The following is a 23,451-nucleotide window of genomic DNA, read 5'->3' as shown; positions in this document are numbered from 1 at the left end:
AACTTTGTCCTCTACATGTGCATGTGCATCCTGTATTCTGTGTTGTAGCAAAATATTTACTATACCTAAAATGATAAAATGGACAACGAACACATGGTTTAAAGTGAATGAGAAGTGAAACTAGTTTAATATTTCTCTATTTTTATATTCTTTCCACTAATTATACCTTCTCTTTATTTCTTTGAAGGATGATTTTGAAGAATTGAAGAAACAAGAAAATGAAAAGCTGCACCAAGCTTTGCAAGAGATGGAGAAGCAATATCAAGAAACTAAGACGTTGCTTATGAAGGAACGTGAAGGGGTTGTGAAGAAAACAGCTGAGCATGTCCCTAATGTGCAAGAAGTACCTGGTTTTGACGATGAACTGATGAGTAAACTTACTGTTGAAAATCAACAGCTCAAGGTAATGCATATTGTGTATATCTTGCTTGATCTGCTATAGATTGCACTATCATTGTTTTACTCTCATTTCAATTTTTACATTGTGTCTCAGGAATATGTAAGTTCACTGGAAAAGAAAATTGACGAAATTGAGAAATATGAGAAAACGAGTAAGCAAAATCAAGTACCTGATTCTGATGATGTTATGATTAATAAACTTGCAGCAGAAAATGAACAGCTCAAGGTAATGTGTCTTGATGGGCCTTTCCAGAGCTGCCATTAGCACGTGGCATTACTATTGTTTTGCACACTTTTGAATTAGATCTTTGTTCTATAGGGAATGGTGAGTGCGTTGGAAAGGAAAATTGATGAAACTGAGAATTATTATGCGGAAATGAGCAAGCTTTCTGACAATGAACTGATAAATAGACTTACTGCTGAAAATAAAGAGCTCAAGGTAAGATGTCTTTGTGCTGGCTTGTTTGATGTGTCATTCATGTGAAACTACTATCTTTAGCACTCATTTCAATATTTCCCATCCTTCCCAGGGAATGGTTAAGTCATTGGAACAGAAAGTTGACGAAACACAGAAGAAATATGAGGAAACTAGCAATCTAAGTGAAGTGCGATTGAAGCAAGCACAAGAAGCAGAGTCTAAGATAATTGAACTTCAAACTGCAGTAAAAAGGTGTCTGACAGATCTTTATATGTATGCTAACAAGCACATCTGTTTATATACATGTATGCAAAGGAGCTATAATGATGTTATTGGTGATGATTGGAATGGATCTTTAGTGGTTATGCAAACTCAAACGACTCACAGTTCCAACTTAGACTCTCTTATGGGCCATCATGTCGACTAATATAACATAACTGACAGAGAAATCCTTTCTTCTAACAAAGCCCTACATATCTATCTTAGTTGGCTGTAGATATGGCTTTTACGGTTTTCACTTGTTGTATCAGCTTGTTTACTGGGGATATCAAGTGAAATCCTTTGAACCATGTGTCTAGCAAGGGGGGAGCATTTCTTGTGTGCATGCGTGTGGACTGTGGAGGGTTTTATGTGGTTGATAGATACAGTTTCAACTCACTTTTGCAATTTGCTGATGTTACTGTCCTCTAACAAATTCCTCATGATGAGTTTGTCTTCAGTTTTTGTTCAAATTTTTATGGTGATAGCAGGGATTAAGAACTAAGTACAATGTCACCAGGGTCAATTTGAAATCTCCACTGGACTTCTTTGCTTCACATTCTTGCTATGTTACCAACAGTTTCCACTTATCTTAGGTTTCCTTTCAGTGGGAAACCTGTTCTAGGATCTTGTGTTTTCTCTTATGTATGCTTTGCTTCTGTGTGTTAGTGGGGGTGGGGGAGGACTTGACACTCTTGCTCAGTCTTATCTTGTTAGTTTTGCTCTCAACTTAATTTACCTTTTGTCAATTCACAAGGGTTACTAGGAGGTTGGAGAGGGTTATCAGGGACTTTTGTTTGGTTGGGTAGAAGGGGAGAGAGAAGAGATCATCAGATAGGTAAGAAATTAAAGGATGGCAAGTGGGTATAATGACGTGCATATTGCGCCTCCCCCCCCCCCCCCACACTCCCCGCCCTCCCTATGTCCACCAAAGTACCCAACCGGCACTACATGGGTTACTGAAATTTTCAGATTTCCCCCGAATTTAATCTACATATAGCTGTTACAGGTGGATTTCTTAGCAGGTAATAAAGATTCAACAGGTGTGTGTTTAAATCTGTACCTGCAAGTGTATGGTTGAAGGGATTTGTACTCGCCATGGGTGGTCGGTAGGTAGTATCTGATTTGGTATGTGCATGGGGGAACCATATTCCACACACATACGTCCTTGAGTGCCATTGATAAAACTTGGGATCTAGTTTGAAATCTGAAAGAGAAAGGAGATTTATACCTCGAGAGCATTTATATGAACTTTTGTTAGTAGGGAAGCATTAGTACTTAGTATACAAACTTGATCCCCTCTGGCACCACATGTTTAGAGAAAGTATGCTCTAAGAACCATAAGATTATAGATAGGAATAAGTTGGGTCCTTGGAAATAGCATTGGACAGAAGATCATCCTTTCCCTAAATCGTTCCCTCGCCATTTTTGTCTCTTAACGTATCATAAATCAGCCGTTTCCTGTTTTCTTACTAGTGGAATAATTCCTTCATAGTCATAGAAATAGGGGACATGATTCACATGGATATTGTAAGTCTCGCTTGGGCTGCTTTAATGGTAGTTTTTACATTTTCTCTTTCACTTGTAGCATGGGGAAGAAGTGGACTCTAGTTGTACGACTTAATTTGAGTTAAAGGAATGTTCTTTGATGGAATGTGTAATTTGGAATTTAACAAGACTTTGGATGAGCTTGCAGATTATTCAGAGTTGTTACTGTTAGTAATGTTTTATAATGTGTTTTAGTTTAGCTGCAAACTATCTATGTTTGTGACATTGTATATTTCAACTTTCCAACATCTAATTGTGTCTCTTTTTTTTTTTTTTTTTTTTTTTTGCAAAAAGCTGCTCCATAGTAGTAATGTTGCGTCATGTGTGCTACATTGCATCCTAGAACATCTCCTAAGATCTTAAGTTGATCTTCTGATTCCCGGGAGAGTTCGCAAAAGTCTATTTGCGTCGAGAACTATATGGAGTTATCTCGTATCTCTGTGAGAGATTCACAACAAAATAAAGTTGGTAATTTTCGGCTCACAAAACAATACACATAGGTGCAACTGTCTTGCGCAAGGCATATGCTCTACTCTGAAGCAAACACAAGGAGTTGGTAGACTTTAGCGTTCTTATCCATCGCAGCTAAATGTTTCTAATTGCATTTTAATGTAGCGACTGTCTCTTCCCAACTTTTTGTTATCTCGTTTTTCTTTCCTTTGTCTTACAGGGTCAAGAAGAATGCAAAAGATACTGCATTTAGCTTCATAAAAATTGTTTGCGTTTGATGTCCTTTTTTCAATGTGATCTGAGTCACTGCATTGTTGCGACTCGACAATTCGCTCATCTCATGGGTTTTGATTTGTATGCACAAACAATCGTCTTTATTTGCTTCTAATTTGGACCTTTTCAGGCTGGAAGAGAAGATAGCTTACCTGGAAAGTGAGCGCAAAAGCAAAATTTCAGATTATCCGGTAGAGATGCTTCAAATGTTCAAGTCATATTTTTTTCTTTCATTTGACATGTCACTTATAATATCATAATCGTTTCAGTCTTTCGGGAATGGTCATGTGAACGAGCCCAATAAGGCAAGGCCACTAATTTAAAGAATTTTTTTTGAAACTTCCTTATTTTGTATCTTATGACAATGAATATGTAAAATGTATTTGCTTGACAGGACTTGCCGAGTGGAACACCAAAGAAATCTTTTGGTACCGAGTCTATGAGGAAATCACAAATGGAGAGACAGCGTGTATGTAACTATTTTGATTAAATGGATACAGCAAGCCTTGCAGTTTCTCATTTTGCCAAATACTTTCTGTTCTCTCTTGCTTTTCTGCTGGAGCCTGGGGTATCACGAACTTTTGTTTTGGTTGGATGCAGGAGCTTGCGGATTCTCTTATCAAATGTGTGTCTGGAGATGCTGGTTTTAGTCAGGGTAAACCAGTTGCTGCATTTACCATGTACAAGTGCCTGCTTCACTGGAAATCATTTGAAGCAGATAGGACAAATGTTTTTGACCGGCTTACCGAGTTGATTAGTTCTGCATTCCAGGTAAGTAAATAGACATGCAAATGTGATCGCCTTAGACAGTGCTCCTAGCTTATGTTGTTTACTAGCTTTACATGCACGCAATGCGTGCAATAACGTGTGATAACATATGAAGTAGAAAATAAAATTAATTGGGTAGAAAAAACTGTCTTTACATTTTGTTTTCTCAAAAAACTGATGTGCAGTTTAAATGTCCTACTTTCCCCCCTTTTTTCATTCAAATGAAACAGTTAGTTATCCCCCCTATTATTTTTTCTTTTATTCCTTTTTCGATTTTTTGGTGTCCCCCATGTGTTGCCTTATATAATAGAGATCCTCTCTTTCATTCTAATTTGAGTGTTATTTTAAATTACAGAAGAATTTTATTAGTAGTATATAAAGAAGGGAAACGGTACAAAACAACAATTTGGCTAGGGTCCTAAAAAAGGAAAGCAATTAGGAAATGGGAAATTTTCCAAAATCTACATTTGATACCCACCTATTTAAATAATTTTCTTTCAGATAAGTCAACCTTTTAAATAAAAATAGTCAAGATATAACTACCAGTTAACGGATCTTATCCAAACTTCCATCTACCTTGGCATGCTAGTAGACTTCCATCTTATTTTATGCCAAAGTTCTTTCTTCTTCCTCGCGTTCCTTTAACAACATATGGTAGTTGTCCTATAAAATTTCCCTAATTCAACCACAAATTAGATTGAGAAGATTCTTCCCAATCATTTTTTGAGCAATTGGAGAAAGAAAAACAAATAAGGATAAATGAAAAAGAATGGTGGGTAGGCATAGCTTCTAACTCTATTAATTAACTTCAAGGCTGGTTCGGAACGCTGCGGAACATCATAACAACGAATAGGAATGAAACGGCTATAGCTCCTATATAAACTACTGGGAAGATCATAGCGGAAAAATAAGGCTATAAGTAGGCCGTTTTCTATTGCTATAAGGGCTGCTCACCTTTATACGGCTTGGCTTCGCTATCGCTCCTATTCCTATATAATGGTCGGCCTAAAAAGCAGTCTTCCTACCATACCAGAATGCCCATTCTCTAGTGCAGGAAGTTTCTCCAGAAGCAAGCAAGACGAGGTCGCTCTGCTTTGTAGACAAGGCTCGTTCCGTACTTGACTTACAAGCTCGTGTAGTACTCGCCTCTATCTCTAAAGGAGCTTATGCACTCTACTTGCTTTCTACTAAACGAGCGTTAGAGCGAGCGAAAAATTACAGCTGCTTGAAAAGGGTTAGCTTTTTGGTATTGTATAATTGGATTCATCAGTTTTAAGGTCCTCAGATGGTTCTTCCTCAACAAAAAAATTTATATCTTTAGTAGTAAACTTGATTTTGCAAACATCTGTCTGGTCCAAGGAGTAGTAAATAATTGGAGCAATAAACACCCAAGAAAATAATATAAGCAGCTATTAGTCTCACCTTTGCACCCATCACACGTCTTGTTAAGAATATGTTTCTCACTCCATGTTCACTATACATATTTTAGACTAAATATTGTTCTTAATACTTGTTGCAATATTATGTTAGGTTACCGTTATTTTTTTATATTCTTATATTCTTTTCTTCAACATTAATAAATGATTTTGTCTAACTTATTTTTGCATAATTGATCTTTCTTCTAGTATTTAGTGTGTAACATTGATGGTGGTGGATAAGTTTTTCGAAAATATTGGTAGAAAAATCACAAGTTTCATATGGTTCATAACCTCATACCTGAATGGCTGAACCCCATGCCAAAATTTCTAAATACACCACTAGCCACTGAGGCACTGACACACTTTCCATGTATTATTGGATATGGCAGTTTCCAATGTGTCTTTTCGACTAGTAAGTAAAACAATCTTCCAGTCGATCAATCACTTTGCCATTGAAATTGCTGATTGGGATATTTCAAATTTTGAATCTGGCTAGGCCATTAACTGATATTTGTACTTTATCTGTTAAGGGGTAGCAAACCCTAACTTTCTGGAGATAGTTATATGATTCTCTTAATATATACAAGGTAGTTATTTCACTACAAGTTTGTATAATGATAGTGTTCGGAAGATTATCCTTAGTAAGTCACAGTCTTCCTATCTTGGTGATGTGTTGCATATCTGTAAGGACACTCCAGGACTTTGTAAGTCGAAGTTCTGAAGAGAGGTAAATAAACCACTTTTCATTAGCCAATGCAGCGGGAAATATTGATCTTCAGTTCTATCCAAATACTTACCATAGCATAATGAAGTGCATTTGCTATGTATTTTAGGCTCCCCAAAGATCCTTGATCCCATAAACCATTGAAGTTTTTGTAAAACATTGCTACCTAATTAGGGGCATCCCTGGTGCTCCTCAAAGATATTCGAAGGCCTCTACCATATCTTCAAGGGCAGTGAAGAAAGGCAATTATGTTTACGTTTGTTTGACTCTTTTTGTTTAATAATATATATTCAGGTCTATATGTTAAATAGAATGGGTTTGTTCTTTGAGAGATTTGACAAGAACCTCGTATGAATTGGTGCAGAATTCAGATAATAATAATCATCTGGCTTATTGGTTGTCCAATACATCTACACTGTTGTTCTTGCTGCAAAGAAGTTACAAGGCAAACAAAGATTGGAAACCCCCTCAGCCGCCAACATTTTTCGGGAGGATGGCCCAAGTAACTCTTCACAATATTTTTGAAAATATTTTTAATATTTGTGCTTATGTTTAAATGCCTATAAACTAGAGATACGTATAGATATTTCTTCTTTCTGTCTATATTCTTAACTTGGTAACTTAAAATTTGTTACTGTATCCCTGATGACAAAACTTCTCATAATTTCTCGAACTTTCTAGGGATTTCGCTCCTCTGGTTCTTCTACGAATCTTCAAATTGATATAGTTCGTCCTGTTGAGGCCAAGCAACCAGCTTTGCTTTTCAAGCAACAGCTTACGGCATATGTCGAAATGATGTTTGGGATCATTCGAGATAATTTCAAGACAGAGTTGTCATCTCTACTTTCTGCTTGTATTCAGGTTCACTGATCTTCACTTTATTTTATATTTTTATCAAATTTTATGTGTGGGGTCTTGTATGTGTGAATAATTGAATGCAACATTGTTCTTTTCCTTCCCGTCAGTCTCATCCACCCATGTGTCAGAACAAGGTCGCATAGTATCGTAATGCCCGTGTTGTAAAGGTTTCGAAATCTACCTAACCAATATTACCCACACCGTAAAGGTGTAAAAAACTGCGTTTTAGGCAAGTCCTAGAGATATTTCATGGTCTAAACCGATATCTAGTGGTATGACAACCACATCCTTTCCGATCCCACATCATTGTGACCATTATTGCAATCGTGACCGAAACCGCATTTTGGAACTATGCATCCACCTCTCCCTGGATTCGCAATTTTGCTATGATAGCATGTAATAATGTAATATTGTAAGATCCTGTTAAAAATCTCCATTATGTTGGCATCATTGTTTCGCTGTTTGCAATTGCTTGAAATACTTGATTTTACTATGGTCTGTTCATTTTTTGGCTTTACAGACATTTCAGCAATTGAATTCATGATTTTTAATGTTGTCATGGTGTAACTAGGGTATGAAAGAGCCGATTGGAGCCAAACACTGTTCATATTTGTGTCATTTGAGTTGGGCACTCAGAAAGCTTATTTATGCTCATTTTTTGTGAGTTGATATTAAAAAATTTAATTGCTGTAGTGCAACAAAACGTATTTCAGCTTCTCATACTTTATAATTTCAAAATCAGCATCGCCTTGTTCTGCTTATAATTTTTTGAGAATTTATATATCTAAATACTACAATATGCAACAGGGATGCTGAAAAGAATGTCTGATAGAAAAAACATATTACTCCCATAACTCCATATAAGTTGTCTTCTGTCTTGTTTTGTTTATGCACATAGATTGACGACACACTCATTGATTTCTAAAAATCAAATTGAACAGTGCACTAATATTTTTCAAAATGACAATTTCATTGCATCAATATTTGAATGTGATGGATAATATAAGAAATACGGTAAGTTGGTTAAGATGACAAATATTTTGTTATAGAGGGAGTATTTGTAGTTGCTACTCGATTTGTCGTATGACATGTGTCCTTGTAGACCTTTTAAAAAAGTTTGTGGATTTAGTAATCATTAAGAACGAATTAACCAATAGTGTGTTGGTATAATAGGGATATAAAAAGTTTTTTCGATGAAAATGTTTTAACTTCAAAGTTTTAACTAACTGGTGCAATCTCTTAACATACTAAATCAAACAATTAAACGAGGCATACCAAATTAACAGGTTGGTTGTGGGACGATCATAGTGTCATACACATATATGGTTCTAGATACGAGAATAATGTGCAACAAAAAAATAAACATCTTCATAGTGAAACAAATAAATGAGTAAGCTCATGTTCAAAGTTATCTCATTTAATCAAGCAATAATTATGTGCAAAAGAAGTTCTATGAAAGACACATATAATAATAATCAAACCTCTAGGAGTTTTAATTGCAGGTGTTGAGCAAGCTTGCTGCTTTGCCTAGACCTGAAGATGTTCGTTTTTTCTGTTTTTCATCTGGTATACAACTCTTTGATCATTCTCTTTTATTATCTTCTATTGCAACTCATAGGCTCAAAAGACATCAGAAGAAGCTGAAGCCTCTCCAGGTTGGCAAGACATCATCGACAGCCTTAATTCATTTCTCAACACACTCAAGGAGAACCATGTATGTTTTCTCAGATTCTACATCTAAAACCTTAGCAATCTCTTACAATATTGCCCACGTCATAAGTTACTTTTTTGTCTCAGGTTCCTAAAGTGTTTGTACAAAAGATCTTTATGCAGATTTTTTCGTTTATCAACGTGCAACTTTTTAACAGGTCAGATTTTGCTTTCCTAATAGCTGGCTAAGTTCATCTCATGATGGTCTTTAGTCATAACTCTCCTTGATTGCTAGGAGAATATGTTGCCAATTCTTTTAGGGAAGGGAGCTTCCTAAGGGGCGGGTATATGAGTCAATTTGCTTCTTAAACTAACCAAGTGGGAAAACATGAAAATATATACGTCCCTCAATTTCTGGGATTTACAGCATGTAAACTAAGACCTTAATTTTTTCTGTGATTCAACAGTGTACTCCTGCGTCGAGAGTGTTGCACATTCAGTAATGGGCAGTATGTGAAGGCTGGGTTGGACAAATTGGAAGCATGGTGTGGGGAAGCAACAGAAGAGGTACCTGCAATGACACCGGCTTCTGTGTCAGATAAATTTCAGTTGTTTTGTTGTGCATTTCATTTTCTTCCTCGTTTTAATATCTTCTAGAAAAAAGGATACACAATTTTGAATTTTCAACAATGCTAATTTGAAAATTTATGATGTGTTAGATATAAGCAAATATCCTTTTTTTTCTAGCGATACTTTTTACATTAATCTAAGGGGTCGTCTGATTCACTATTTTTGGGCTCCAAGAAATGGAATCAATTACCAATTCCCTTTTCTCTTGTTTGGTTCAACCCCTCATCAATCCATTACCATCACTTGATGATAATGGATTCCCCCATTTTGTTATCATCCTCTCCTCCTCAAGTAACAGAATACATTACTTGGTGATAACGGTTACCATTTATTTCCCATTCCTTGGCTTGAACGAATCACTCAATAAATATAACCATTTTTTTTACCATTCCCATCCTCTATTTGTGTCCATTCCCTTTCCATTCCATATTTTGAACCAAACGACCCATAAAAATGATAATAGATGGTCCTATGGTATGAACCTTTGGAATGTTATGGCTCTATGGTCTACTGATATTCAAATTTCAAAATTATTTCCAGAATAGTTGGCAGAAATCATCTTCTGCTGTCAATATCAATTTGTTGTAACAATATACTTGGCTTAGTCTTTGTCAATTGTAGTTTACAGGACCATCATGGGATGAACTTAAGCACACAAGGCAAGCTGTTGGTTTCCTGGTACGTCTATCTCATGTTGTTCAATCCGTAGTTATCCATTTCCGAGAATAGACATTGGTCCCATGGACAATGTCTTTTGGCAGCGATGTAAACCCTATTAGATAGTTAAATTATTTCGATAAAAACCTAAACTAGTAACTACTTCCCGTACTTTACCCTTTGAGTGATAGCATGTTTGACAATATTTATTAAAATGAGTTATGTTTTTTACATACATTGTATTTTGAATCACTTGCATAACAAAGAAACGCCGACTACTCACATCGTAGTTAGTTGGTGGAGTTTTCTTCAGGTCTAATCAGAAGAACAGTAAATTTGGCATTGCATTAACTGATTTTACCTTTGTACAAACGACTCATGCAATGAACTTTAGAATATTTGGATTTCTTAACATAAGCTCTAGGCATGCCTACTTCTTTAGCATATTTGGATTTCTTAATAAAAATGCACTTCTATCTAAGGAACTAAGCTTTCATTATTTCGAGTTGGTCCTGGTAAGGCTTCATCACAATAAATCTCAATAAAGAACATCTTCACTCACACAGTTTGCCAAAACTAAGGGAATAATTTCATCTTAACTTCCTCTATTCTATATCAATTGCACCTTTTCTTTATTTGGAAGTTTCACATTAATTACAACATTTTCCTATCGGGTAATATCTTCTTTGTATCTCTCTCCAATCACATGCTTCCCACTTTTTGTCTATCTATATCTCTCTCCTCTTCACATGGCTTTTGTAAGAATGTGCTAAGGGGTGATGCTGCACAGTATTAATGGAAAGGAGGAATTATCTTACATTAGTCTGAGATTGCTGCTTTTTTTTCTATTATTCATTTCCCTTGAACATAGCCTGAGAGGATGTGTGCTCCTTGGATAGATGTTTCTTCTGCGAAAGCCTATTTACTTAGGGTTGCATGCCACTGTGACATGCCTTCATAAGGCTGTTAATGGTAACAACAACCAGTTTGATAGACTTCCACAGTTCAATGACTAAGAACTAAGCGAAAAGTAATTGGCGTCTTGTTAGAAATATTTTTGGCAAGGTCAATAAGAACAGCTCCAACATTCTTGACCAGCCATGCTCTTCATAGCAGTTCAAAAAATATTCATATTCCAAGCTTCAGAGTTTTTCGGTCTATAAAAGTTTTTTCTTATATGGAAACATCTTGTTTTTACGAGCTTTTATAAGGCCTATTAATCTCATATAGTCTTATCAAGCTTTTTTTGTTACATGAAATATGTCAAACATCTGCTTCTCATTATAAGCCCCGACAAGCCTTTGATACAATTGGCCTTGTTGCTTCAATGGTATACTGCTCCATGCATGGATTTGGATGCTTGATACCAGATGCATGTTGATCAAGTCAGAAAAGGTCATGTATATTATTTTTTTTCATCCACAGGTTATAAACCAGAAGTGTAGGATCACCTATGAAGATCTTACAAGTGATCTCTGCCCAGTAAGTTTCTTTCTTATCCTCTATGTAGGTGTATGTTGCTTATGGATATGGAAACCCCATGCTTTATTCTTGGTATTATATTTTAAAACTGATAATAGTACCCCCTTCTTTCTTCGATTGTAAACATTCAGCAAGTTGCCATGTTGAAGAAATCAATTCTGATGGATGTTTATCAATGCTTGAGTCTCAGATCGGGAACACATCGTTCAGCTCCTCATAATAGATCAATTCTCTGTTAAAGAGTGATGTAAATTTCAGTTGTTGAAAGAATATAAAACAGATCTCTGAAGCAACTTCCAATTTGCATGCAGAAAAGAACTTTCGAATTTGGAAGCACATAAATGAAGTTATTTTTTAAATTGACTTTTATGTGGTTCACAATGCAATGACTGCCTTCACCAATAGAAATGTGCCTTGTTCGACTATATATTTCAGATTTCATATAAAGAATCATCTCTGGCGTCCTGCCACTTCTTTACTTCCTGTTTCTATTGACGTGATGAAAAACTTGATTTATTTTCAACCAGTATTCAGATCTACTAATTCTGGTGCTTTATTTTCAGCTTTTAAGTGTTGAGCAGCTTTATAAAATTTGTACAACGTACTGGGATGATGATTATAACACTACTAGTGTTTCTCCAGAAGTAAGCACATTATATACTACAGTTATGGTATCCTGTTGCTGCCTGTGTTGTTTTTAAGTGTAAGACAAATGGTGCTTGCTTGTATTTTATAGGTCATTTCAAGTATGAAGGAGTTAATGCCCGGAGAAATTGAGGGTGAAATGGGCAGTGATAAAGCCAAGAATGCCATATCATTAGACGATAATTCCAGGTGAAAGAGAATTCATGAAAATTTAAGTTGAACATATTATTAATTAGCGTTGCATTTATTTTCTCGTAAAATAGATGTAGCAGTAGCACCCTAAAGATTTGAACAAATGTTTTTTCATGAAAGTGCGTTTTTAATGGAAGGTTTTCGCTCACAATTTTGGGTGGTTAAAAGAAATCCCTCTTCTTTTTTTATTAACTGATCCTGATATTCTGTTTAATTGCAGCATACCCCTTCCCATTGATGACCTCTCTGATTCCACTTCCTCGGAAGAGAGAGATTTTGCCGGGGTAAAGCCACCACCTCAGTTACTTGAGAATCCAGATTTCCAGTTTTTACAGGATTCGGGCTAAGATGACATGGATCTATATGCTGTTGAGCTCAAACTAACCCACAATGTATATTCATCATTCATGTGAAAAGGTTTTCTATCTCTTGTCCCATTCTGTCTTCATTTAGAACAACATTTATTGCCCCAAATGTAAATTATGATTCTTTCAAATTTCGAATTAGATAAATAGATTAGGCTTTTTCTCAATCCTGGGTGCTCATATGGATGATTTAATTTGTACTTTTCTTCCCCCAAATTGTTCGATTTTTTCATTCTTTAATAGGATAGTGATGAAGGAAGCTTATGTTTGATGTTACATGGTGAGAGAAGTAGCGAAGATCTTCCTCCAATTGTTTAGTGGGGTAAATATAGAGTTCTTTTCATTGACGAATGATTTGTATATACAGTAGTATTGCAAGGTGTACATCATCAAATGAAATGCAAATAATATTCATTGTTCATGCCAAATCTTTAGGCATTCCCTTAGTTTTGTATTAACAATTTTAGTTAATCTTGTTTTCCCATGTAATCTTGATTTGTAATAACAATATATTTCAATAATGGATATTTAGTCGCCTAGAGTTCCGTCTATATCTACACTTGTAATGCCATTGATTTTATCTTCGTGGATGAATATGAGCTAACATTCCAAAAGAATGGTATTGATGTGGCGTAAAAATTTCCATTGGATAGTACTTGAAATTCAAAAAAATACGGTTTGTGAGAAACTCCTTCGAATCGAGACGGAATGATTAAGGTTCAACTCATGTCATTTATATAAATAAGGAAAAATGGATCAGAATACCCCCAACTTTGGGCGGTCCGCTTTTAATACCCCCAACTTTGGATTATTTTTAAATACCCCCAACTTTAGGGGTGGTCCGCCAAAAATGCACCATTTACCTGTTATGACCGGATGAACTGGTAAACCAAAAAACCTCCCCCCTCTGCTCATCTCTCTCTCTCCTCTCGTCATCCCCCCACCCCCCACCCCCACTGCCACCTTCCTGACCACCACCATTATCGAATTCCCCCTTTCCTAACCCCTTCGAAACCCCTACCTGCACCCCCTCGATTTCCAGCAAACCCCCACCGAAAGACTTCAGTACTGTGACGAAGGAAGAGGTCAGAAACCGAGAAAATTGAGGGGGAGGGGAGGGAGATTTCGACGAGGGTTAGGGGAGGGGGGTTCCAAAGGTTGTTAGGGTAGTGGGGGGGAATGCTGCTGTGGGGGGGGGTTGGGGGATTGGGGGCTGCTGGGTTAGGAGTGGCGAGGGGGTGGCGAAAATCGAGGGGGAGGGGAGGGAGATTTCGACGGGGGTTAGGGGAGGGGGGTTCGAAGGGTGTTAGGGCAGTGGGGGGCTGCTACTGTGGGGGGTGGGGGTGGGGGATTGGGGGCTGCTGGGTTGGGAGTGGCGAGGGGGTGCGAGGGTGGAGGGAGTGGGGGGCCGGGACTGCTAGGGGATGGGAGTGGGGGGTTCTGGGGTGGTGGGAGTGGGGGATGGTTGGGCTAGCATGAGGGTTTGCAGCCGGGGAGGGGAGAGGGAGGGTCTGGGGTGGGGGGAGGGGTGGTTGAAGTGGTGGTGGGTAGGAGTCGAAATTAAAAATAAAAGAGAAATAAAAAAATTACCTTGTTAACAGGTTACAAGTCATCTGGGTGTATTTTTGGCGGACCACCCCCAAAGTTGGGGGTATTTAAAAATAATCCAAAGTTGGAGGTATTAAAAGCGGACGGGCCAAAGTTGGGGGTATTCTGATTCATTTTTCCTATAAATAAATGAAGGTTATCTTTTAAAAGTGAAAAGGTAAATAAAAGAAACTTTAATATTATTTGATGATGGGTGTGTTAAATACAGCACAAAAAAGGCTAAATACATCATCTACTATTTTATAGAATTTAATCACGGTTAATTTTACCTTTTCTATAGTTAAAAAGCATGAGATATTTTTATAACTTCTTATTTATTTGTTGTACCTAACTACTCATTATAGTATAACAGTAATACATAAGATTATTAATCGATCATAACATATTACAATATTAGCCGGTCATTTTCTTTCCGGATTATGATAAAAATAATAATAGCAGTTCGGTAAGTACTCAATTGTCTAATTTCAAATTTAGGCAAATTATTCAAAGTATAGTAAGAGATCATTTTTTTCTTTTTCGAATTAGGGGGTCATTTGTCCTACATTATTTCCTTACGAGGTGGTCATTTAGCATAGATGACCCCCCTATAAGGGGTCATTTGTCATAGATGACCCCTGGGCTCATTTGTCAAAGCTGACCCCCTACGAGGGGCCATTTATCATAGATTACCTCCCTATACGGGGTCATTTGTCATGGATGACCCCCCTATCATGTTTAGTATGATCATGATCCTCGCATGAGGAGTAGGTTAGTATTTTACTCTTTTTTGCTATATATAGCTTTTTTTTGCTGTATATCTCACTGATAATGGTAAAGTTGTACGATAGATGACAAATGTTGTATAAGAAAGTACCAATGTTTTTACTTTAGATTATTAGTAGGATGAATACCTTTAGGATGCCCTTGCACAAGGTTCGACCTAGAGGCTCAAGAATTTGGAAGGAGGGGGGAATGATAAGGGGAATTTTTATCCAAGTACCCCTTGCTTGGTGGGATTCGAACCCCTAACCTTGAGGTCATGAGGTGGAAGTTGAGGAGAATGAAGCCTCCTTTATATAGAGCTGGACATCTCAACCTAGTAGAGACCTTTTGTAACACCCCAATAATTCTCTCTTTTCCAGATATACTTTTCAATTATAAAACTTACAGTTTGTTTGGTAGAAAGGAATTGGAAGGAAAGTTGTTAGTTTCCAATGTTTGGTTCAAAAAAAAATTAAATGAAAGGAAATGGAAGGAATTGAAAGGAAAAACTCCTTAATAAATTGTCACTTTCCTTTTCTTCCACAATGGGGGAATTTCAGAGGAAAGAGAAAATTTAAACCGAAAATGGGAAGTTAAGGGGTTTTTTTTCCTTTTCTTTCCTTTCCTTTCTCTTCATTTCCTTGCTCTTCTCTTCATTTCCCTTACTAAAAATGAACCAAACAAGCTGTTAGAGAATCATCAAAGCATTATCGTCTGTGTGACAATGTATCGGCTTACTCAGAATTTTGTAGTAAAAAACATATAACTAACTTTAGAATTGAAATATAATAAATAACAAAGTAACTTTAAAACCAAACAGCATTGTTAACTTTAGATTCAAACCAAACTTAAATATAAAAGCTACTAAAACAATAAATATATCAATGTGCTACACAAGTTTTCCATTCCCCAAATCCCATGATAAATTATCTGCACACCTGTAGATGTCAATGCAGTAGAGAAATTGCTCAACAAGAATGGATCATCACAGGATCAATAAGTCAAAGCCATGATCAACACATACAAAGAAAGCACGTAATCGGCAAAGTTGAGTACTACATAATAATAAATAAACATTCCTAATATGATACTAATAATTATTAAGTAGGGATAAATAACAACATAACAATTGAACAATAGAACAGTATAACAATCTGCAGATAACTGTTACTGAACTAAACTTTAATACCCTTTTTATTACTTTAATGCAATCGTCATTGAACTGAGTTGTCTAACTAAAACCAAACGAAATACGGGTGCGACTCTGTATTTCAAATGATCTACGATATCGATGAACCTTTTAAATAAAAATAGGAATGTTGATCAATCTGGCTCCCAGAAAAAGTCATGGCACTCTCATCATGTACCCCAACTCCTGATTGTCCAACTTCAGACGTTCATCAGTCTAAAGTTTATCGTTATCCAAGTTTCACTTTACATGATTTACCAATTATTAATTGTTATGACACACAAGCAATACATATAATATATAATCAAACATTCAGAACTTTAATTCTTTTATCTTAAGATTAATTCTTTCTTTATTCCAGCCTTTCTTATTTGGTGAACCTAGCCAACAACCAACTTACCTTTCAAATGTATAAATTATCAACTTACCACATAAGGCCCATGGTCCTCATAGAGTAGTGAAAATAATAATACAAAGGAACACATGATTCAATCATGATCCAAGTAATAAATATATTAATTCCCCCATGTGAATTAATAAATAAAGTTCTCAACCAACATGCTTGCATCAATATTCCGTACAAACATGATATAAATCTCATACTTAATGTGTTCGCACACAGACATAAAACACGTAAAATCCAATCATATATGAACTCACAAAGTTCCTATACATGATACTACGTAACTTTTCCTTCCTAAAATCATGATACTACATCAAACAATATATAGATATGTACGTACCTTGTGTAGACAAATTGATAAGCCACTTTAACAACTTTAGAAGTTGCCTACTGAGAAATATCCGCCTAAAACAACCAATAGAATTTATAATCAACACTCAAAATAAATTCTAGCAATTTTAAAATACTTGAAATTTCCTTTAAAATATTTAAAAGTTGTTTTATCATTAAAACTTAAATTACTTACATTCCCTAGCATAGTACTGCCATACTAGTCATTAAAATCCATAAAACTCCATTAATAAAACCTTTCTTAACTTCCAGAAACTTATAATTTATTAAAATTCCCTTTAAACATACTTGAATATGCTTAAATTCATAAGTTGAATCAATTTCATAGTTTATAACATGCTACTATGATTTTTCAATCTTTAACACCCTAAAAATCCATACTTTGTGTAACATCCCGATAATTCTCTCTTTCCAAAAATACCTTTTCAATATAAAACATAGAGAATTACCAAAGCATTAGCGTCCGTGTGATAACGTATCGGCTTATTCAGAATTTTGCAACGGAAAACATATAACTAAACTTCATACTTTAATATTTTATAAATAAGTACATAAAACCAACACACTATAAATGTTAACTTCAAACCAAACTTAATATAATATGTTCCTATTAAAGTAACATATTAAACAATATGTTACACAACCTCTCCATTCCAGATCCCCATGATGCAACATCTGCAAACCTGTAAATGTCAATGCTCTAAAGAATCTGTTCACCAAAATGGGTCATCACACGATCAATAAGGCAAAGCCATGATCATATACACAAATAAAGCACGTAATCAGCAAAGTTAGTACTATATAAACGGAGATGGAAATAAAGATGAAACTTCTAGGTTTTATTCAAGTCGGATGAAAAGCTCACCATTTTCTCCTGCAGAAAGTACAGTGCCAAAGCTTCGAATTGATAGATTATTCTCTGTTACATCTTCCTAAAGAAGGCATGAAAAGGTTAATCATTATGACCATTATGTAAATATATCAAACTATGAGGTCTGATAGCGTAAGGTCCATACATCAGTGGTGGTTTTAGATCTCCCCACCGAGCGAGCAAGAAATTTTCTGTAAGCTACTTCCAACTTTTCTTGAGGTTGAGCATTTCTATGCATTGAAAAAACATATGATCAGAAAATATTTTATCCATGTTTCATTGATATACAACAAATATTAGATGATAGAAACTGCATAATCAACAGTTGTTTCGGTAAAAAGAGGGTCCTATATCTACTGAAACTATCTTTCTCTCAATAATATGCGGTAGTGTTATAATATCCCGAAAATTTAAACTTCCTTAAATTAATTAATACTACCTCCGTTTCAAATTAATTGTTACACTTACACTTTTCACGCATGTCAATGCACTACTTTGAACCTTTATATCTCTAATTTTGTATTTGTAAAAAATATAAAAACTACATATTAATAAAATACATACCAATACGAATCTAACAAGATCCCACATGACTATATTTTTATTCACGTATAAATCACAAATGAGGGTCAAAGTGCAATGTATGAATAGTGTAAAATGTCAAAGTATAACAATTAATTTGAAACGGAGGTAGTAATAATTAGTGGCTAAATTTTTTTTCTTTAATAATAAGTTATGTTAGATGATGTCATTAGTTAAAGTAAGAAAAACAAATAAATAACAAATTAATTACTAAACAAATTGATGGCCTAAAAAGGAAAAGAAAAAAGAGAAAAGAAAAGAAAAGAAAAGACAAAAAAAAACAGAAGAATTTGAAGAAAAAAAGAAAACGTGAGTTTCTCCTTCTTCGACCCATTTCAGTTTTCCTTCCACAAACAACCCATCCATGGATTTCTAAATCCAAAATGGGTTTCTTGAACAAAATAAATTCATCTTCAAATAAAAATTCACAATCAACCCAAATCACTCAACAACCCATTTATCCATTCAATTTCACCAATCCAATTGGGAACAATTGAAGCCAGGGGCGGATTTACTATGGGTTCACTGGGTTCAGGTGAACCCAATGATTTTTGGAAAAAAATTGTCTGGTTTTTTTTTAAAAAATTAAAAATATTTTAAATATTAGATATATACTATATGCGTGCAAAATAAAACATGAAAGAAGCAAGTGTCCCAGTGGTTTTGTATCTCTACACATGTGCGCGGGCCGCGGGATTTGAAAGTCTGGGGTTCGAATCCCTCAGAGTCCTTTTTTTTCTTAAACCTTCTCATTTTTTTTCCCCCACAACCCAGCGTCCCAGCCAACAATTTTCGTGTTTCTCCCAAACCAAAACCCTAACTACTAACTCCCTAGTCCCTAGCAACGAGCCAAAGCCAACCAGCGACGCTGCGCCGGCGGCCCACTGCCAGTCGGCCACCATGACGACGTGACACCGTCTTCCCCACCGCGACGGTGAACCAGCAGGCACGCGGCAGCAACCTTTTCGGTCGTTTGAAAGGTTAAGCCCAAACCCAGATCTTCAATTTTAAATATGAATTTACTATTTCAGATTTTAGTCTTTTACACATTAGATGATTAAAATATATAATTGTAGTTATTTAATTTTGTTAATCATTTAAATATTGATTGTTGTCTTGTTGAATAATGAATAATTGAATGTGAAATGTTGAATGAATGAATGAATGTGGACTTTTGAGTTTGGATTGTGAAGTTGTTACTTGTTAGTATTACTTAGCACTTACTCAATATTTAATTACTCATAGAATGAATTTTTTGCTTTATGAATTTTAGATTTAAATATTGAATGAATGAATGTGGATTGTGGACTTTGGAGTTTGGATTGTGATTTGTGAATGTTGAATAAATTTTCAATGAATGAATGTGGATTGTGGATTGTGGATTGTGGATTGTGGATTGTGGATTGTGGATTGTGGATTGTGGATGAATGAATGATTAATGTGATTGAACTTTGTAGTGTCTAGACTCATGGAGTTGGATTGGATTGTATTGTGACTATGAAGGGTTTAGAATTTTTTTTGGAAAGATCGTGCGGGAAACAAGTCACAAAAATCATCCGCTTGTTCTTCTCCTAGTTTAAGATAACCTCTAAACCCAATACAAGAAGGTATTGAACTTTGATTGAATGAATGTATTTTTTTTTACAGGCTCCGAACCCATAGGATTGGAATCCTGGATACGCCACTGAATTTGAAGCTCAAACAATGGCTATATATACCCATATTTGCTCCACCATTCCTCACTCAGTCATCACTAACAAATACACTCAAAAGCTCCTGAGATTATCGCCGGAAAACACCACCCCAACCACCCCTCAAATTCCTCTGTTTTTCGCACAAAACCGCCACTCTCTCACTCCTCTGTTTTCACCACCGTGGCACACCTTCTGACGCTGCCACCGCCACCGCAGCCACCAGCGTGAGCCACCCACCGCACCGCCCATCACCTGCCGCAAAAACCCGGACCGTCTTTCTCTGTCGCTGTATTTCTCCTCCTCTCGCCCAGTTCTTTCTCTCTCCTCTGCTTGCTGCGCGAACCGCCAGACCGCCGCTACAGCACCGACGAACCCAAGCCCAGAGTCGCCGGAGTTTCGCGCCTTCCGCCGCTGTCGCCGGAGCCTCGTCCGTCCTTCCCTGCTCTCTTGTCGGGTCTGCTAAGTTGGAGCAGAGGTATAAACATACCTCCCTACTGTTATGTTTAGTTTGATTTAAGTAGTTGAGCCCAAAAATCATGAATACTCATAATGTTGAATTTAGTTAAACCAATTCATATATTTAACTTGTTGGGCATAGTATTTGGGGCTGATTTTAATTAAATCTGTAAATGGAATGGACTATTTGAGATGGTTAAGTAATTTATGATTTCTTTAACTAGTAACTAAAATATAATAAAAGACTCACTTGTGATTCAATAATTAATGATTAAATGATAATTTATGTGATAATACTTAACAATATATGTACTTATATATATATAATCCTTGCCATTCGATTATTATGAGACTAGATTGTGACTAATAAACGATTAAATAACGATATACTGTGCGATAATCTTAATATTATATTTCATATAACTCTAACATATAAACTAAAGAGTAATATCAATTAAGTATAGTTTGCTTGTTAAATTTAGAATAAATTAGCAGACACTTACGTATATAGTTTAGATTTAAAGAATGGAATAGTTATATTACGAGGTCTATAGTTACAAGTTATTAAGCTGGATTTATGAACCATGGAATTAATGACTATTGTTTCGATTAAATAACGAATATGTTTAAAGGGGGTCTTACGACTAATAAATGATTGAATGATGATGTAGTATGTGATAACCTTAATATGATATTTCATATAATTATAATATATCAACTAAAGTGTAATTAAGTATAGTTTACTTGTAAAATTTGTATATGTTAAGGTAGCAGATAATTATATACTAATTAAACTACAAGAACAAAAGAGTTCTATTACGAGTTTTATAATTACAAGTTATTGAATGTAATCATGAACCATAAGATTAATGACCACTGTTTTAATTTATGAAATGACGAATAATATGTTTAAAGGGACCATATGACTAATAGAATGAAATTTTGACTTAAAGGTTAATGAAACTATAACGTTCATAAAATATGAAAAGGTTATAATAAGACGTTCATATTCAGAAGTCGTGATATAGCTTAGACGCTAAGTTGTTAAGTGGAAAGGGCGCCTACGACCTTTTATCAACCACCAAAGACGTTAATATATAAAACTCCTAAATACCTCCTAAAATAGAAACGTGATGGAAATGGATTAGTAAACTCAAAATTCCGAATAAAATATTGATAAGTCTTTTATTAATTACTGAATTGATTATTAGATTAAAAAGGAAGAGATATTACAAGCTTTCCCCTACGATCAAGGTTGTTAAGCAGGATTTCAGGTAACGTCTGCTGCTAACACCCGCACTCTCCTTCCAACGGCGTTTTATGGTGCTTTTATATAATGTTTTATGCTATGTTTTATATGGTGTGCGGGATATAAAATGTGTGACTATGTAACGTCTACTGCTAACACCCGCACTCCTCTTTCAACTACGTTTTATGATGCTTTTATATAATGTTTATGCTATGTTTTATATGGTGTGCGGGATATAAAATGTTCGACTATGTAACGTCTACTGCTAACAGCGCACTCCCCTTCTAACTACGTTTTATGGTGATTTTATATAATGTTTATGCTATGTTTTATATGGTGTGCGGGATATGAAATGTTTGGCTACGCAAATGATTTGATGACGTTATGAAATGACTTTATTATGATTTCTGAAAATTACTCAAAAGAAACGAAACATGATAAATGAAAGTGAAAGATGGTGAATGACAGTACTATGTTCTCTAGGTCGTGCACGTGTCATTCTGTTATCTGGCGGCAACACCACCTTCTGATGGGGGACAACGTCCTCGGTGGCACCCGCATTATGGCATTATATGCCACCTTCTGATGGGGGACAACGTCCTCGGTGGCTTTGCCTCGCATTATATGCCACCTTCTGATGGGGGATGAATATCCTCGGTGGCTATGCCTTCTCTGTACTTGCCAAGTAACCAAAGAAAGTTTTCTGATAATGAAATGTGATAATGGAGATAATATGAATGAAAATGACTTTTAAATTCCTGATTCGAAGTGTATGTTTACGAAATGATTTTTTACTATATTCTCTTCTCCCTGTTTGCAAATAAAATGAATTGAAATGAATTTACGTTGTTCGAGTAGGTATGCATATGAAGATGGGATGACGCAGCAGTAAGGATTAAATTACGTTAATTCATGCGACTATAACGGTTATGTAATCCAAGTTTATGATCACTAGATTAAATAGCTTTAGTTATGCTTAAGCTATCCATATATCTTTCTAGAAACTACTACCACTACTATAGAGGATTAGTTATATAAAAGAATGTTGCCTTGTACTTTTCCGGGCGGAGAGTACGGCAGTGACGCACCGACTAAGCTAGGAAGGTCTTCCGCTGCTAATCCTTGTAATTAATTAACCTAATAGTGATGCTTAGAAGTCGGGGCGTTACAAGTGCTCAGTTTGACAAACTATCTGAATAATTAGACCACCTTAGACGTCATCAACAGCTGAATAACAGACATATCAAGCTGTTAGAAGATCTGATATCTGCGCTAGTTGTTCACTAATAAGTTTATTAAGGTGCTGTGATGAACATGGAATAACATCCAACTCTGACTCAAGTATATGGGTTCAAAAAATTGCAAAGAAAAATATATAAACAATCACAAGACATGCTTGTAGCAGATTTGCAGTTCATACAACAAAGGGTTACAATAATCAACATTGATATGAAAGCATAACAATTACATCACTCCTTTAGGTAGATTAAGATGGTAGCGGACCACTAGCTCGCATAGTTGCAGTTACTGCATTAGCCACCAGTTGGTTAAATCCAGAGAAAAGGCAAA

The 23,451-nt window shown here is 35.8% G+C and overlaps 1 protein-coding gene across 1 annotated transcript in view; it reads left to right on the top strand.

The window, feature by feature from the left end:
- LOC104901426 (myosin-6) overlaps window positions 1–12,902 on the top strand; it is a 30,929-nt gene extending 18,027 nt beyond the window's left edge. Inside the window, exons 25-42 of the mRNA XM_010689008.4 lie at window positions 188–403; window positions 494–625; window positions 719–838; window positions 930–1,069; window positions 3,477–3,537; window positions 3,616–3,651; window positions 3,741–3,815; window positions 3,947–4,117; window positions 6,621–6,758; window positions 6,938–7,117; window positions 8,733–8,828; window positions 8,912–8,982; window positions 9,232–9,331; window positions 10,016–10,072; window positions 11,477–11,533; window positions 12,097–12,177; window positions 12,270–12,367; window positions 12,591–12,902. Coding sequence (XP_010687310.1) covers window positions 188–403; window positions 494–625; window positions 719–838; window positions 930–1,069; window positions 3,477–3,537; window positions 3,616–3,651; window positions 3,741–3,815; window positions 3,947–4,117; window positions 6,621–6,758; window positions 6,938–7,117; window positions 8,733–8,828; window positions 8,912–8,982; window positions 9,232–9,331; window positions 10,016–10,072; window positions 11,477–11,533; window positions 12,097–12,177; window positions 12,270–12,367; window positions 12,591–12,717 — 1,956 coding nt within the window. The 3' untranslated portion in view covers window positions 12,718–12,902. The remainder of the gene's footprint in view (window positions 1–187; window positions 404–493; window positions 626–718; window positions 839–929; window positions 1,070–3,476; window positions 3,538–3,615; window positions 3,652–3,740; window positions 3,816–3,946; window positions 4,118–6,620; window positions 6,759–6,937; window positions 7,118–8,732; window positions 8,829–8,911; window positions 8,983–9,231; window positions 9,332–10,015; window positions 10,073–11,476; window positions 11,534–12,096; window positions 12,178–12,269; window positions 12,368–12,590) is intronic.
- Window positions 12,903–23,451: the final 10,549 nt, after the last annotated feature.

This window comes from Beta vulgaris, chromosome 8 (genome assembly GCF_026745355.1).
Source record: "Beta vulgaris subsp. vulgaris cultivar EL10 chromosome 8, EL10.2, whole genome shotgun sequence".
Classification (NCBI taxonomy): domain Eukaryota; kingdom Viridiplantae; phylum Streptophyta; class Magnoliopsida; order Caryophyllales; family Amaranthaceae; genus Beta; species Beta vulgaris.
Note: the sequence above shows the minus strand (reverse complement) of the source record. Positions and strands in the feature narration are given on the sequence as shown.